Source organism: Carettochelys insculpta, chromosome 8 (genome assembly GCF_033958435.1).
Source record: "Carettochelys insculpta isolate YL-2023 chromosome 8, ASM3395843v1, whole genome shotgun sequence".
In the NCBI taxonomy this organism is placed as follows: domain Eukaryota; kingdom Metazoa; phylum Chordata; order Testudines; family Carettochelyidae; genus Carettochelys; species Carettochelys insculpta.
This window is the reverse complement of record NC_134144.1, coordinates 61,800,113-61,816,636: the sequence shown is the minus strand read 5'-3', so window position 1 is coordinate 61,816,636 and position 16,524 is coordinate 61,800,113. Positions and strand designations below refer to the sequence as shown.

The 16,524-nt window shown below is 38.7% G+C and overlaps 1 protein-coding gene across 5 annotated transcripts in view; it reads left to right on the top strand.

Moving 5' to 3' along the window:
- CCDC93 (CCC complex scaffolding subunit CCDC93) overlaps positions 1-16,524 on the top strand; it is an 83,084-nt gene that overhangs the window by 56,545 nt on the left and 10,015 nt on the right. For 3 of the 5 annotated variants that reach the window (XM_075001569.1, XM_075001570.1, XM_075001568.1), the window contains 8 exons: positions 1,039-1,120; positions 2,389-2,460; positions 4,045-4,116; positions 4,438-4,600; positions 9,074-9,156; positions 11,108-11,145; positions 12,081-12,165; positions 16,056-16,169. In XM_075001569.1, coding sequence (XP_074857670.1) covers positions 1,039-1,120; positions 2,389-2,460; positions 4,045-4,116; positions 4,438-4,600; positions 9,074-9,156; positions 11,108-11,145; positions 12,081-12,165; positions 16,056-16,169 — 709 coding nt within the window. The remainder of the gene's footprint in view (positions 1-1,038; positions 1,121-2,388; positions 2,461-4,044; positions 4,117-4,437; positions 4,601-9,073; positions 9,157-11,107; positions 11,146-12,080; positions 12,166-16,055; positions 16,170-16,524) is intronic. The other 2 variants (XM_075001572.1, XM_075001571.1) reach the window with 1 other exon arrangement.

The window sequence follows — 16,524 nt, the reverse complement described above, 5'->3', positions numbered from 1 at the left end:
ATGACTTAAGATCATTAGACATTTCTGGTTTTGGCATTCTGTACTTATTTCTTATTCACTCTAAATATATAATTAATGTATGACTTCAAGGCATCTGTTTGCAGCTTAGTGGAGAGCAATTCTGCAGTTAATTGGACAAAAAAAATCCAACTTACTACTACATTGAATTTAAATTCTGTGTTTTTGACTGCATCATTAATTGACAATGTCAAACACATTTCTTAAATTTTAAATGAATAATGCTATTCGTGAGTGAAGAGCTGGGTGTCACAAACTGTTAAACTTTCACCTGCTTAATTTATGAAAAATGTGGCTGGCTTGTTTTGTTCTGTTTGTCATATTCTTTACCTTTTAATAAATAATGGCTCATGATGCTCCTTTTCTCTGGGATGGCCTGAAATTCCAGAAGTTTCATAAAGGAGATGTAGGATAAATTACCATTTAGAGTATCACAAGGAAGGGGAGAAGATTGTTTTTCAAAGTCATAAATGGAAGTTCAGGCCCCAGCTCCAATTGAAAGTCAGTCAACTCTAGAAACTCCTGTTGGAGTCTTTAAAATTTCCCCGCAACATGATCAAAACTTGCAATTAAAAATGAAACTCTTCCTTTATTGGAGAAGTTTAGATATGTACTGCAGTCAGAGGAGTCAAGACTAATTTGACAAGACAGTAAAGCTTCCCTATCCTTTTCCCCTCTACTTGAAGGCTTAGTCTTGAAAACTGTTTCATATACCGGATGAGAGATGCTTCCAGAACTTTTATAAGTAGAAGAATTAAGGGAAGCATCATGAAAGCATTACAACAGTGCAGTACCAAAGCTTGTGTGCTTGCTTGTTTTTTGTTTTGGTTTGGTTTGGGTTTCTTTTTTTGTTTGTTTTTGTTTTCCTCCGTGGCACCATGGTGATATTTGTGTTACTAGTTTAGCTCATATTCAGGGAAACATGTTTATATTAACATTGTTCTAATAACTTAGTTTTTCTTGTGTTCTAAATTTAGAAACTGAAATAGTTAATATAGTTTTCTGGGTCTTCTAATTTAGCGTATTGCAGAACCTACGAGCACTGGTGGCTATGAATGAAAATCTCAAAAGCCAAGAGCAAGAGTTCAGAACACATTGTAGGGTAAGTGTCTGTCTGTCTGTCTGTCTGTCTGTCTGTCTGTCTGTCTGTCTGTCTGTCTGTCTGTCTGTCTGTCTGTCTTGCTACATGAAGATGGATGAAACATTGGTAGATGTAAGATCCAATCTCCACCTTCCCAGTTTGTTGGCAGTTACTAGTAATGTCAGATCCACTTTGAACAATGCCATCCCAAACTATGACCGAACTGTGGAGATTCACTGAGAGCTGTCATTTAATATATCTTTGACATTAGGCTGGAAACCCAGAAGTGCTCATCTTTGGTCTTTAGATAATATTGAATAGGCTGTTGATTTTGTGTTCTGGGAAAGGATATCTGTAGTGGGCATCCCTGAAGGTTCTGTCTTGTCTTATGTGTCATGTCTGTATATAAGTAATGTCATCATTATATTGACGCAGTAACATGTCTTCTTAACTCCATGAACCATACTACAAAGAACACCACTGAAAAGCTTATTCACAGTCGAACCTGGTAGATACCTATCTATCTTTTTTCACTGGGATTGCTAGGTTGTCTTTTGGATAGTGCTGGTAAGAGTGCCCTGGATCATCTACTTGGTCAAGGGACGTTGACTTTGGAAAATGCATCAGTAGAGAGAAGCCCAAGATCAAGCCTTAATACTTTCAGCATGTTTGTTTCAGTCTATAATTCATGTGCTTGCTGTTCAGGTTGCTACTATGATGATGCACAACCTGGAAATAAGATATAATAGTTAAGAAAGAGAACTGTTCTCTTTCTGAGGTTTGTAACGCAACAACAGCTGAAGAGATTTTGTTGAAATCTAATGGAGGAAATGCCAGCTCTAGGCAAAGATTAAGTATGGTGATGAATAATTTGAAAAGTTGTGAAAACAAAGGAAACATAATGGAAATAATTTTGCAACTTTTAATTTGTCTCATGTGCATTCATATGTTGTGGTTTCCACATACTTCAGACCAATGTCAGTGTTGGAATTTTAACATTTTTACACTTCTCCAGTCCTCCTTTCCATATCATGTGTCAGTTGCTGAAGATGCATTCAAAGTTGAATGTGTCTGTTTCTAACTTGACAATCAAGGCGTTCAGTTTAACATAATGAAGAACATTGGTATCCTCCCATTAGGACAGAATGCTATTTAATGTTACCAGTACCTGTACATCATAAAATACTGTCTGTGGCATACATTATTAAAGAAATGTGGATTTGGGCTTTCTTTTACTTTCTCAAAAAGAAAAGCTTAAATTATTAAAAATAAGGTGTCTGTTTTTAAAGGAAGAGATGGCACGCCTACAGCAAAATATTGAAAGTTTGAAAGCTGATGTGGAGGAAGATGGGGAAGAAAAGGTAAACAGCAAATATAAAGTTTATTTTAATTAGTTTTTAATCCTATTCATTAGGTAATTTTCTTCCTGTTCACGCATGTGTCATGTTTAAAAAAAATCCCTCACCTACTGGAATTTGAGACATACAGCCATCAATCCTGCACAACAGATGGGCTATCATGCAGGTTCCAGGATTCAGGAGTAACCTCAGTACTCTTCATCTGATCGCTAGGGGATATTAGAAATATTAGCAATGCCTCTCAATAAAATTATGTATTTATCTGTTTTTATTGAGGTATCTAGTGTCTCCAGTCACGGATCAGGCTTTAATTATATTAGACGTGAAAAAGGTTCACCAAAAGGAGCAAATCTAAACAAAAAGTAAGAAAGTTGGATTTAGAGGCAGTGGAGAATCAGATTACAATGAAACAGTTATTAGTGTAATAAATATCAGTCACTGTGAAACTTGGCTACCATGTATCTATGCTAATAGGAGGGCAGGAAAGTTATAGAAGATGAAAGTGGAGGCTTGTGTTTAGTTATTTTATATACTTGGATCTTAAAATGACAAGCTCTTAAGTGCTCAGTGTGTGCTCTGTACCTCAATATTGCAGAAGATGATAAAATTAACTGAACAGAAAGCTTTCAACTTATTATTTTAGGATTTAAAATAGTTTTAAGAACAAAATTTCCAACTTTCTGCCCCCACCCAAAGCCTAAACAATGGTCCTGCACAATTTGCTGCTACTGGTGCTGTGTGAACCCCAGGGCAGACTGAGGCAAGAGGGAGGAAGCATAGAGGGGATCATCTTATGCGGGGATAATATAGGGGTAATGTGTCATGGGGGATCTTGTACAGTCCTTGTCCCATAGAATGAAGTGATTCTGGACATCATTATGATTGACACAGCTATTATTTATTGCTAATGGTTGTCACAATCCTTAGTATTGTGGTGATTGGCTAACTGCCTATTTGTGCATTTGGCACCTACATGGTCCTTGTCCTACAAAGATGAAAGATGAACAGGAAATTAAGGACTGCACAATGGGAGAATCAAAGGAAGATGGTGATAATTTGGGAACTTGGGGGGGCCCCCATCCTAAGTAGACTTATGTATATGCTTCACTTCCATAAGACTGCTCATCTCTCTTAAGTCCTTGATCACAAATGTATTGATGGCAATGTAGTTTCTCTAATTTTACACTTACAGTAAGTGAGAACATAATGAAACTGTGAACAGGCATTTAAAACATAAGTTACCTAGTTTGTGATTGTCCTTTAGGAAGTGTTAGTCTCCAGTGAAAAGGCTACTTAACAAATTTTAAAGAAAATCATTGAACCATTAAACAGCAGAGGATATTATTTATGTAATATAATTGACATTCAGAACTTGAATGTAGTTCATCTTACAGCTTTGATAACCTGTTCTAATTATAATAATATAAAAATGTTGGCAATATTTTGATTAGCCTTAAAGGTGAACAAAATAAAAAATCCAACCTATGTTTTTATAATTGATAAACAGCTACTTCTCTTTTTTAAGGTAATGCTTAAATTCTGTTTCTTTGTCTACTAATCAAATTATCTTGGTTACTCAAATTTTAGGAACCTAATAAGATTATAGATCAGCAATACAAAGCTGAAAAAGATAAGCTTCAAAAGATCAGGCTATTACTGGTGAGTGCAAAGTGATTTTTTTGGTTGTTTTTTGGCAAACTTGCTAGGGAAAAATTTTTAGTTTTCTTAGTTAAGCAATTTAATGTATTTCTGTAAATTTCTTCAGTGTTTGTAAGCAAGGCCCTGCTTTGAGCAGGGGACTGGACTCAACCTCCTGAGGTCTGTTGCAGCCTTATGATTCTAAGTATCTTTATAATTTAGTTTCATGAAGTAAATCTTGAGACTTACCAGAATTTACCCAATATATTAACTCTCCTTTTTGCAGGAACTATTTGATTAACTTATTCAGCAGGTTATTTCTGAATGTTGCTATCTTTTTAGCTATTCAAAATAAGAGATGGGCCTTTCTTTTTTCTCTCCCTCTCTTTCACTGAGGCCCGAAGAAATAGAGAGATAGCTATTTTACAACGCAAGATTGATGAGGTACCCAGCAGAGCGGAGTTAACTCAGTATCAGAAGAGATTTATCGAACTCTATGGTCAGGGTACGTATATCAAAAAGGAATGTACTCCTGAAAGCTAACGGCTGGAAGGAGCATAACCATATTACAGGCTTATGGTGCATGACGACAACACCTGCTAATTCTCTTCTATTTAAGCATCACTGGACAGTCACATAGTATACCTCTCTTTTCAAGGTTTTGTAAAGGGGCTATAAAATTCCCTTGAGGTTAATATTTGATACACAAGGTCTCTGAAGTAATTGTTTTCTTGTTTGCAGTAGGCTCAGTCCCTTGGATCAACTCTGAGTGTTTGGAGAGCCCTTTATCCACCATTTACAGGGAAAAGCTACATCTGACTTGTGTTTTATTAATTAGTTAATCCCGATTTTATTATTTGTGTGTGTGTGTTTCTTTATGAGTATGTGGTTCTGAATCAAATATCAAGAAGCTCATAGTTGAGGCCAGTGCTCTTGAATACCTCATGTCTATTGTATTGTTACAATTGTCAGTTTTACAAATGTGCTGTGATATCTAGGAAGAAGTGTGAATGAGCTTAGTTTTGAAATTTCTTCCCTGTCAATCGTTAATTTGGTGAGAGAGAGAATATAAATGATCATTCTCTGTGTGTTTCCAAATGTGATCCTCTACTGTGAGGAAGGCATACTATGCATCCATTCGTGTGTATATACTACATATACTGTTTGTGTTGTGTATATACAGATGTGACCAGTGCATAATCAAATGTGTGTACAGACTATAGAATGTGTCTCAGCATGCGCACAATCTATTTTAAAAGACCATTAGAATTCTTGGCAAAGCAACCTTAAAGTTAGGAAATGCCAGAGTTAAGGTTGCCAGAGCAATTTTAATTGGCTCCCTTATGCATATGCATTGTCATAGTCTTTCATTATGTGGTCCCATCCTGGTTCTCTTTTGCATGGCAGCCCAGCCTCATTCAGTGCAGAGAATGGATGATGCTAATTTAGTTAGCAGCTGTTAAATACCTTTTCTCTTCATTGTTCAGTGTTTGGCTTGAGATTCTATTTGCTGTACACTATTCAGATCCTGCCATATAAACACACTATTAATTTCCTCATGGAATTTTTTGTGATGCTCATCCTTGTGGTACCTGACAACTTGACAAATATTCATGAATTTATTTTCTCAACATCCTGTGAAATGAGAAGATGTTAGTTTTACAGCTGGATGCTGAGGCACGAAGAGATTGAGATCAGAGGTATCCACTAATTTCTTGTGCACAATTTGAGACATTCCCTCTCTTCCGCTCCCCCCCCCCCCAAAAAAAAAATTTGCATATCATCATATGTTCCAACCTGGGCTGTCACAAGATCATCATGGATGGAATCTTTGAGGAATTAAACTGTGAACTTGCATCATGATCCGAAATAGAGCTCCATAGCTCGAAAGTTTGTCTTTTGCACCATCAGAAGCTAGTCCAATAAGAGAGAGCACCATGTGTACCTATAATGCACTCAGTATATTTTTCCATGAAAGGTTTCCTCAGTTCCTTCACAATGGTTTAAATTAGTAGGTTCTTCAGTTCCACACCTCTCTTTTCTGGTACACAGAGTTCATCATCTGTTAATCTTTACCTGCACATCTACTAATATAATATATGCCATCATGTGTCAGCAATGCCCCACTGCAATTTACATTGGCCAGACTGGACAGTCTCTCTGTAAAAGAATAAATGGACATAAATCAGACATCAGGAGGGGTAATATACAGAAGTCTGCGGGAGAACATTTCAATCTCCCTGGACACTCAGTGGCAGATTCAAGGGTGACAGTTCTGAAACAAAAAAATTTCAGAAATCAAATGGAGAGAGAAATCTCTGAGCTGAAATTTGTTTGCAAATTTGACTCCATTAGCCATGGATTAAACAGAGACTGGGAGTGGCTCGCAGCTTACAAAGACAGTTTCTCTGCTCTGGGTGTTCATAGCTCCCCATTAGATGCTGACAATGGCTTACATCTGCCTGTCTGATCTGACTTGTTTTTTCCTCTTTTGATAAGTACTGTTGATACTGGGCCATTTCCACCTTGCTGAATAGACTTTGTCAGCTCTGGCCGTCCCCCTTTACTGGGACCCCATTCTTTAAATACCCCTCTGAAACCACCCCTCCACTCATGCATCTGATGAAGCAGGTCTTTGCCCACGAAAGCTTATGCTCTAAAATATCTGTTGGTCTATAAGGTGCCACAAGACTTCTTGTTGTTCTCAAAGCTACAGACTAACACGACTACCTCTCTGATACATCTTTTAATGGGTGTCCTTTACTAAAATGCTCACTGTTGGAATGTGAATTGCTTTTGGTTTTAATTTGAGCATGCTGCTATGTAAATGACTGCTGTTAAGCTTTTTTAAGCATGTTAATGTTTATTTTGATCAGCAAGACCTTGCATTAATCAGATTATTTGTTAGAATTAGGGTTATGGGTCCTACCCTTGCTCTTTCATTCAGGTTGTATGGTTTAGTGGCTATGAATGGCTTCATTTAGAAGCATAGCATAATAATGTCAATTCAGTAAAGTCTTGCCTCCAGGGGGGTAGCTTATTGTCCCTAATAAACCATACATAGTAATAGTTAAGTAGCCCAAAATGACTCATGATTTTTAGGATGATTCCTGTTATTTGATTTAACTATGTATTTTGACATCCATTTGTCCCATGGGCATCACAGTAGTGTTACTTTAATCTCTTCATCATGCACTATGTATAAATCTTTATCTCAATGCTGAATTTCCAGCTACTTATGTGAGATCTGTACAGTGTGTTCTTGCATATTGTGTACTGCAAGACAACTGGACAGCTGGGTATCTAAGAAAGAAATTGACTTTCTTTGATTCTTTTACTTGAAAGCAATCCTTGCGTATGTCTAGTTCTTTTTTGTGATTTAATTTTCACATGCACTGTTGAAATTTATAGTAACAGAGAGGAAGCCGTGCTAGTCTATACACTACCAAAACAAAAAGCAGTCAAGTAGCACTTTAAAGACTAGCAAAAAAGTTTATTAGGTGACCTTCCGTGGGACAGACCCTCTTCTTCAGATCATAGCCAGACCAGAACAGACTCAATATTTAAGGCACAGAGAAACAAAAACAGTAAGCCAGGAGGACAAATCAGAAAAAGATAATCACTTTGCTCACCTTGATTATCTTTTTCTGATTTGTCCTCCTGGCTTACTGTTTTTGTTTCTCTGTGCCTTAAATATTGAGTCTGTTCTGGTCTGGCTATGGTCTGAAGAAGTGGGTCTGTCCCATAAAAGCTCACCTAATAAACTCTTTTGCTAGTCTTTAAAGTGCTACTTGACTGCTTTTTGTTGAAATTTATGTAGGCAAACTTCTCACTTCACAGTACCATGGTGTGCAAAACAGGTCTGTACAAAGATGCAAAGGACTTGAACTGAAATTCCCAGTGGATCTCTGAGATCTAACTAATCTGTACTAACTCTCCATGTGGACACCGGGATTGCACATGTTTATATGGGTAGTTCGTGCCTGGCTAGCTGCATGAAAATCTGTGGTGCACTAGTCTTGCACATTGACTAGCTGTGTGGACCCAGAAACTACTGTAGACCTTTTCATGCATGGTAGCATGGGCTGTTGGTATGAGGCAGGCTACAGCACTGTAGATTTTACACACCAGTTTGCTGTGCACTAATTCTGTGTAATGACAACCTCTAATGCTGTGTCTAGACTGCAGGCTTCTGTTGACAGAAGTTTTGTCAACAGAGCGGGCATCCAGACTGCAGATCTCTTGGAAGAGATCTGCCGGTTGGGTGCATTCTGCGAGCATCGCTATACGCCTCATTCCATGAGGAAGACAGGATATCTCGACAGAGGGGGTTTTTCTGACCCGTGTTCCCATGTGGCTGGGCCAAATGTTGGAAAAGCCTCTCCTGATAGAACTGTCAGCAAAAGGTACACAAATTGTGGTACTCAATTTGCGTATATTTTGCCACCAGTTCTCAGTAAGCTAGACACAGCCTAAGAGTGCCTTTGAAGGCAGTAGCTTAAAGTATGTTAGAAGTGCATTAAACTATGTGGTCTGAGGGTTGTCTTCATGTACAACAAGAGTTCATAGAGGTAATTAGTATGGAGTATGTAGTGTGCCTTAAATTTACACCCTAACTTACTGCACATTAACTTCCCCGAGTAGACAGGCTCTTTGTCTCCTCAGAACAGCTAACCAGGCCATATTTTGTACTCTTTCTTCGATGGAATTAATTCCAACTCCTCTCATCGCCTTTTTTGAGGAGATTATTCAGTTCTGTACTCTGATTGAAATCCCACAGTACAACATAGGATTATTAGCACTACATGAGAATACTGAACTACATAAAGACTGTTTCACTGAGGATTTTTAAATAATTTCATCAAAATGTTTTTATTAATGCTGTGTTATGTAACCAATAATAAATCCCCCTAAACATATTGGAGGGGGCAATGCCCTTATGCTCTCATCGGGCTATTGTTTTTCTTTTTGTTTTCAGTGTCAGCAACTCACAAAGAAACCAAGCAGTTCTTTACCCTCTATAACACATTGGATGATAAGAAGGTGTATTTGGAAAAAGAGGTAAGAACATGTTTTTAAAATATTTAGCACGCAATAGGACAATAGGATACTGCTGAGCTTTTGTGTAGCGGGCACTGGACTAGGTCTTGACTATGCAAGGGACAGGTAATTATCTTGAAAGTTCAAAACTGAGAAGAAATCGCCTTGCATCCCAAACTCGGTTTACGGAACAGTTTATGGAAATCTTTGTTTCAGATTCTGCTTGTGCATTTTTGTGTGTACATATGTATATTTTAATAGAAAAGCCAACGCCATAGATATCTGAATTATTCAGTGCAGGCTCAAAAGAGGAATAAAATTAGGATATTAGCACTGACCATGTAAATTTTGACTTCACAAAATCAGATTAACCTGAGTGCTATTTTGTCCGGTGTCTGCATTTGTATAGGACCCGGTGCTATAGCCAAACGGGGTCCGTTCACGTATCCCATTATTTTCAGTGATGTAAGGTTTACAGGCCATGTGGTGCCCCTTATTACATCTGTTCACCTTAATTGTGTTACGTTTAGCCCACACTGACATTTGTACAACTCTCATGTTTTTTGGCTTGGGAAGTCTGCCCGTGGAGTAAACCCCCGAGGTACTTGCAGCTGGGTTAACACAACTGCCGTGTCTGACAGGAGAGGTTTCCCTGCTCCTGTCAGGGGCAACAGCTCAGAGTCAAGCTCTCAGCTGCCATCCCTGACAGGCGTGGGAAAACTGACGACGGCACCAGCGGTGGTCACTTTCCCACCTCTGCAAGCCAAGGGGAACCAGGATCCAAACTGCCACCTGGTCCTTGGCTCCTCTCCAGAGAATGCTCCCCCTCCAGAGATTGCAACCGCCATGTAAGTCAGGGGTCTACTGTATAGCAGAATTTTCACTGGTATAATTACATCAATATAGTTAAGCTATAACATAAATGTGCTGCATGTATGATGTAAACCCTGCATTGTGCAGCTTCTTTACCAGTAAGGTTTTTTGTTTTTTTTTTTCCTGAAAACAGACCCTTAACCAGCCCTAGCTAACAGGAGTATAAAGCAGTAGAACTGTTTTTGTTGCTAAAAGAAAGCTGATTGTAGCTCCATAGCTGTGTCTACACGTGCACGCTACTTCGAAGTAGCGGCACTAACTTCGAAATAGCGCCCGTCGCGGCTACACGCGTCGGGCGCTATTTTGAAGTTAACTTCGACGTTAGGCGGCGAGACGTCGAAGTCGCTAACCTCATGAGGGGATCGGAATAGCGCCCTACTTCGACGTTCAACGTCGAAGTAGGGACCGTGTAGACGATCCGCGTCCCGCAACGTCGAAATTGCTGGGTCCTCCATGGCAGCCATCAGCTGGGGGGTTGAGAGATGCTCTCTCTCCAGCCCCTGCGGGGCTCTATGGTCACCGTGGGCAGCAGCCCTTAGCCCAGGGCTTCTGGCTGCTTCTGCGGCAGCTGGGGATCCATGCTGCAGGCACAGGGTCTGCAACCAGTTGTCAGCTCTGTGTATCTTGTGTTGTTTAGTGCAACTGTGTCTGGGAGGGGCCCTTTAAGGGAGCGGCTTGCTGTTGAGTCTGCCCTGTGACCCTGTCTGCAGCTGTGCCTGGCACCCTTATTTCGATGTGTGCTACTTTGGCGTGTAGACGTTCCCTCGCAGCGCCTATTTCGATGTGGTGCCGCGCAATGTCGAAGTTGAACATCGACGTTGCCAGCCCTGGAGGTCGTGTAGACGTTATTCATCGAAATAGCCTATTTCGATGTTGCTACATCGAAATAAGCTATTTCGATGTTGGCTTCACGTGTAGACGTAGCCCATGAGTGCAAGTAGGTAGTATTGTATACTACTCTGCAAAACAGGAAGCTGGCATTTTAGTCGGCTGACTCTCTTTTTTAGCTTAATCACATTTTAAATTGACTGAAAATCTATATTGGTGTTGGAAAGGAGGATGTACGTGTTCAGTTTTGTTTTTTTTTTGTCTTCATTAGGTTAACTTGCTGAACTCAATTCATGATAATTTCCAGCAGTAAGTAATCTGAATCATTAAGTCTTGGTGTCTACCCATTCATCTGTAATTGGTTGGCAAAATCAGGGTGGAAATTGTTCAAGAATATTTGCAAAAACTTTATAAATTCTTATTTAGTGTTTATACATTGATAATTTAATTTAAAATTTTACGTTTCACATAAGTTATTCTTTTGAAACACTTACTTTGAAGCCATATTTTTGGTTCATTAATAGCTATTATCATGACACAAGTCTAGCAAAGGGATCAGTTGTGTACAGGCAGGGAGATGAACTGGGGGTGTGTCTACACTGCAGAGTGATTTCAGAAGAATGGCCATTTTTTAAATAACTTTGCAAGCATTTACACAAAAAAACCCACTATTTAAAAATTATTTTGAAATAGCTGATGGCTTATTTTGATTTCTGTAAACCTCATTCTATGAGTAATAGTGTCTATTATGAAATAGATATTTCAGACTAGCGGCTGTATACACAGTGGGATAAGGAGTATTTTGAAATCAACTATTCTGGAATTGCTTATTCTGATACAACACTGCTGTAAAATTGGCTTTATTTTGTGTGGATGTGCTATTTTGGAATATGTTTTGCTTATTTTGGGGCTTCCCTGTAATATGTCTGTGTTGTTCCAGAATAGTTTATTTTGGAGTTATAATTTGAGAATAAACTATTCTGGAATAACTCTGTAGTGTAGACATACCCTGGGTGAGCTAATAGAGTATGGAGATCTATCCCAAGGAACTATGACAATTAACAGGATTGTCTTAATCTACTTTTTATCCCTTTACTCTGTGCAGAAAGAACAGCTGTAGTTCTAAGACCACATGTTTATTATTTAGATCTATTTTAAGAGTTCTACATGCAGGTTAGATAATTCTAGGGGAAACTCCTGTTTGGTCCAACTCCCTCCTCTCTTAGTATTGATTTCTCTTCCAGAGCAATGGCCTCCTCTGGTGCTCGTGAGCAGTTTCTGCGGCAGATGGAACAGATTGTAGAAGGAATTAAACAGAATCGAATGAAGGTTAGACTGTTCCTCCTGGCTTGTTTTGGCAAAAGCTAAGAAATTCTCAGATAACCATGGATGATTTAAAAATGTGTATGATGGAATGCAAATCGGGCAACCATATCTCCCTGTCCCAGGTACAGGACAGGGAGATATGGCTGGGAGGGGCAGCTCCGCCTGGCTCTACCTAACCCCAGGGAGCCGGGAAGGAAGTGGCAGTCGCCAGCGTTCCCCCCCGGCTACTCCAAGGCTTGGGGAAGCTACCTAGTGCTCTCTGGCAAGCAGCTGCGCCTGTGGAAAAGCTGCGCAGCTGCTGGCAGAAAAGGTCAGCCAGTGGGAGGTCCCAAATAACGGATAATTAGTTCCTTTTAAAAATAAGTAGGGATGCCTTTTTGGCATCCCAAATACAGGACGGATGGTCATCCTAAATGCAAACTAATTAAACAGGTCTCCTCATTTTGTATTTTTCTATTCCCTAAAAAAGAGCCTCTAACTAAAATTACTGTCTTTTTACCAGCACTTCTCTCACTCCAGACAGATTTAAGCACTTGGGTTATCTTCTGGTGCTACAAAATAGATCAATCATAGGACTCATAGCCTGATTCAATACCACTGACATTGGGAGTTCAGCCTTTGATCTGCCCCTCAGCAACTGCTGTCATGCACTTTTTTGCCAGTCCTTTAAGGCTGTTCATCAGTGTTAGCAGCAGCAAAGTTGAAACTGAAGAATCTGTAGGTGGTCTTATGCACTTGCAAGATGGTTCCAAGTATGTTTTGAACTTACTTGTTTCTTTATAAATATGATATAATTATTTCCATTTGGGTGTCTTTTTTTATTTCCTATTCTACTTTTTCTTCGGCTTTATTCCTTTCACCTAAAAAAGTCTTCTTGAGTCCCACAAATATTGTTATAACACCGTTTCTCAACCTTTTTTGTAAAGTACCCCTTTTTCAAAAAAGAAGTACCCCAATATCCACAATTTTTAGATAGATAATTTTAAAATTTATATTTATATATCCATATAATCTCGGGGGGGGTATAAAAATATATATATATATATAGAGAGATATATATAAACAGGTGGCTCAATGCTCTCTCCCAGAGGCAGACACCCCTAGATTCAAGCATTGGGGCTCATGCGCAGAGTGGGGGTGAGCACTCCCAGAATGTGGTTGTGAGCAGTTCCTGGGTTGAGAAACACTTATAATATATGTCAGTTTTAGCCTACTTAATGACACCATGTCAACCAAATCGAGTGAATAAACCTGCTGAGATTCCCTATTCTTAAGAACTAAGCATCATGTGCAATGTTAGGATTATCATAATTATGTTCTGTGTTGTTTTTTTATTTGAAATTTGAAGCATTATGGAGTATTGGGGGGAAAAACTAACATAGAAGAAACATATTGAGTGTTAGGGACTCTCCATGTTGTTTCTTTGTTATGAGATAAGTAAACCCACAGGGACTTCCATATATTGATATGATGAAACCTTTGTATAGAAATTCAGTGACATTCAGTTTAGCACTCTTCTGTAAAAATGGAGAACTATTATTAGCCACTATATTGGAGGAGATAAGTATGTCAGTAAATTAATATTGCAGTGAACTGTCTGTAATTGGTGGGCAGTTGTTTTTTTTTTAATAGAAGGGACAAATTCCGCATGACATAAATGGTAGGGGGATTGTTTGCTTTTGGTTATTTTATTTTATCTTTTTTCCCATTAGCAAGCTCATTCAGACAATTTAATTTTGAGGCACTTGTTGAGATTATGGAAATATTTCAGTACATATTTTTTATTCATGGAGATGGCAATAATTATGTCTGTCTGTTTTGGAAGGCTGACAGACTCTTTAATGACATGTAATTCCTGCGGCGACAACCCAAGCAAACTCCAAAAAGTCAACAATTGTTGAAAGTTGTTGTTCTTACTCCCCCTCTGCTACAGAAATTGTTTAATTGGGGATAGCTGAGGAATTCAGAATTGCCACGATACCCATCCACTAATATCGACGTTTTATTATCGATACTAGGGAAGACTAAATTGAACTAATGACATTTACAGTGAAGACAGTGACTGACATTTTAATGTCAAACTAACTCCTTTTAAATTCAGTTTTATCTTGTAGTGTAGACGCAGTCTGAGAGAGCTCTTTGTTTTCCCTTACGTCCTCATGACAGCTTTGTCTTCCCCATCAGGTATCTAATGGAAGAAAGCAAACATGGAGGTTTTTTCAGAGTATGGTTCACACTTGTGTCTCTACAATTGAAGTCTTTAAATCATTAGTTGAGGACTTAGTAACTCAGCTAGAGGTTGTGGGGCTTTTATGGGAATGGATGGTCTGTGATGTGCAAGAGGGAAGACTAGAGGATAGTAATAGCTACCCAAAGGACTATGCACATATTTGTGCAACTGGGTCTACAATTCAATATCCAGTCCCTACCCTGAGGAGTTAAATTTAATTTTGACATGACCAGCAACAAGGAGACATATTAGGTAACTGAGGGATGATGGAGGGTTAACTTTGCTCATATCATATTAGTTTCTCAGTATTTTTCACTTAATAAACAATTTAAAAAAAATCTTTTATATTAAATTTTCAAAGTTTGATGAGAGAAGTGCAAGTTTTTGCTGGCGAGATTGAGGAATAAATCTGGGTATGAAGAATTTGAAGCAGCAAAGGGATGGACATGATGCAACAGGTTTTTTCACTTGACTGAATAGTCTTTGCCCCTCTTTTTGCTAAGAGATGTGTTTCACAAAACAAGCAACAGATTGCTCCACTGCACTGATAGCAGGAGGAGCTTTTTGTCTGTCTCCACTACTACTCGCAGCAGAGCCTCTGCTCTTGTGTATGTCCCCCAAATGCCGAGCCACTGTCACTGATCCTTTTCTCTCTGCCTTAGGTGCTGGAAACCCAGAGCAGTTTTTCAATGAACAAGTGTTCGGTTTACAGGGCATGTGTATTTTGATAGGATGCTCGCAGAAGAAAGACCCTGTTTCTTTGTTTTGAAATAACAATAGCATAAATTGCTGGTGCTTCCCAGATAGCTCACATTTAATGCTTTTTAGCAGCCTCACATACCTCTGATGAGTCCCGCTAACTGGGTTCTCCATTTATAGGCCCAGGTCTCCACTACCTGGCATCTTACCTTACTTCTGTGCAATCTATTATCAAATCAGAATGATGGCACTGCATGTTCGCTTTGAAAAGGAGTATGCAGAAGGCAGTGGAGAATTGGCCACAGTGTCTCCCATAGGAACAGACAGCATTACAAATACTATATACAGGCTCTATTTGGAACATATGAAGAATGTTGTATTTTTAAATGCAGCTCTAGTTTTTACTTATAACACTGTCCTGACTCATTGGCAGAAACAGAAAGCATCAAGTAATAAAATTCTTGCATTAAAAACATCACAGTACTTTTCTAAAATTTTGTGACAGACTCCAGGATCAAGGCTAATTTAATTTTCCTACTAAATCTTCCAGATTAATGTATGAATTTTTTTCCCCTCGAAGTTGATAGATAATAGAGGCAACCCACCTTAGATGCCAACTCAAGCCTTCACTACTTCATCAGTAACTTTTTGTTACAAAAACTTTGGGGTGTTCTTATGACCTATCATTTTAATTTAAATAAATAGCCTTATTTGAGTTTTTTTTTCAGTAAACAAGGTCATGGTCTCACAAAGATGTGTGCATTCTCCAAGTGCAGTGTAAGTAATCCTATTGATTCGGTGTAAGCCTTTCCTTGGTCTAGGCCTAAATATTTATTTTGTTGAAGGAAGCAATCCAAGTCTTTTGTGAAGCATCCTTTTCCAGCATCTACTTGGAAATGTACCTCATGTTTCTGGTCCTTATACTATACTTCTTCTTTCATTCTTTGTGAACATTAAAAAACAGATAGAAAAGAAGAAACAAGAAAATAAAATGCGAAGAGACCAGTTAAATGATGAATACCTGGAGCTGCTAGAGAAACAGAGGCTTTACTTTAAAACAGTGAAAGAATTTAAAGAGGTAAGAGAACTTGTATTTGCATGGGGTAAAGAGAATTTGATCCCATGAAACAATTAGTTGACTTGAGAATAATCTTCAAAGCCATCCTCCTCAAAGTTAATTAACTTAAACATGGATCACAAGTCAGTTGTTGATGGACAAATATTTAGATGTGTTGGCTTGCTAAGAAACACTTTCACAACAGATAACTTTCACAAGCCTCCTTTGGATTATCTGTTTCTGAGTCAAATGAAAAGGAGAGGTAAAAGCTCTCAGGGAACTCCCCAACCATCTTTTCAATTAACTTCCTATTACAGTAAGCCCTCAAGTTTTGGGGGGGTTGCATTGTTGCAACCCCAGCATAACTCAAATTCTT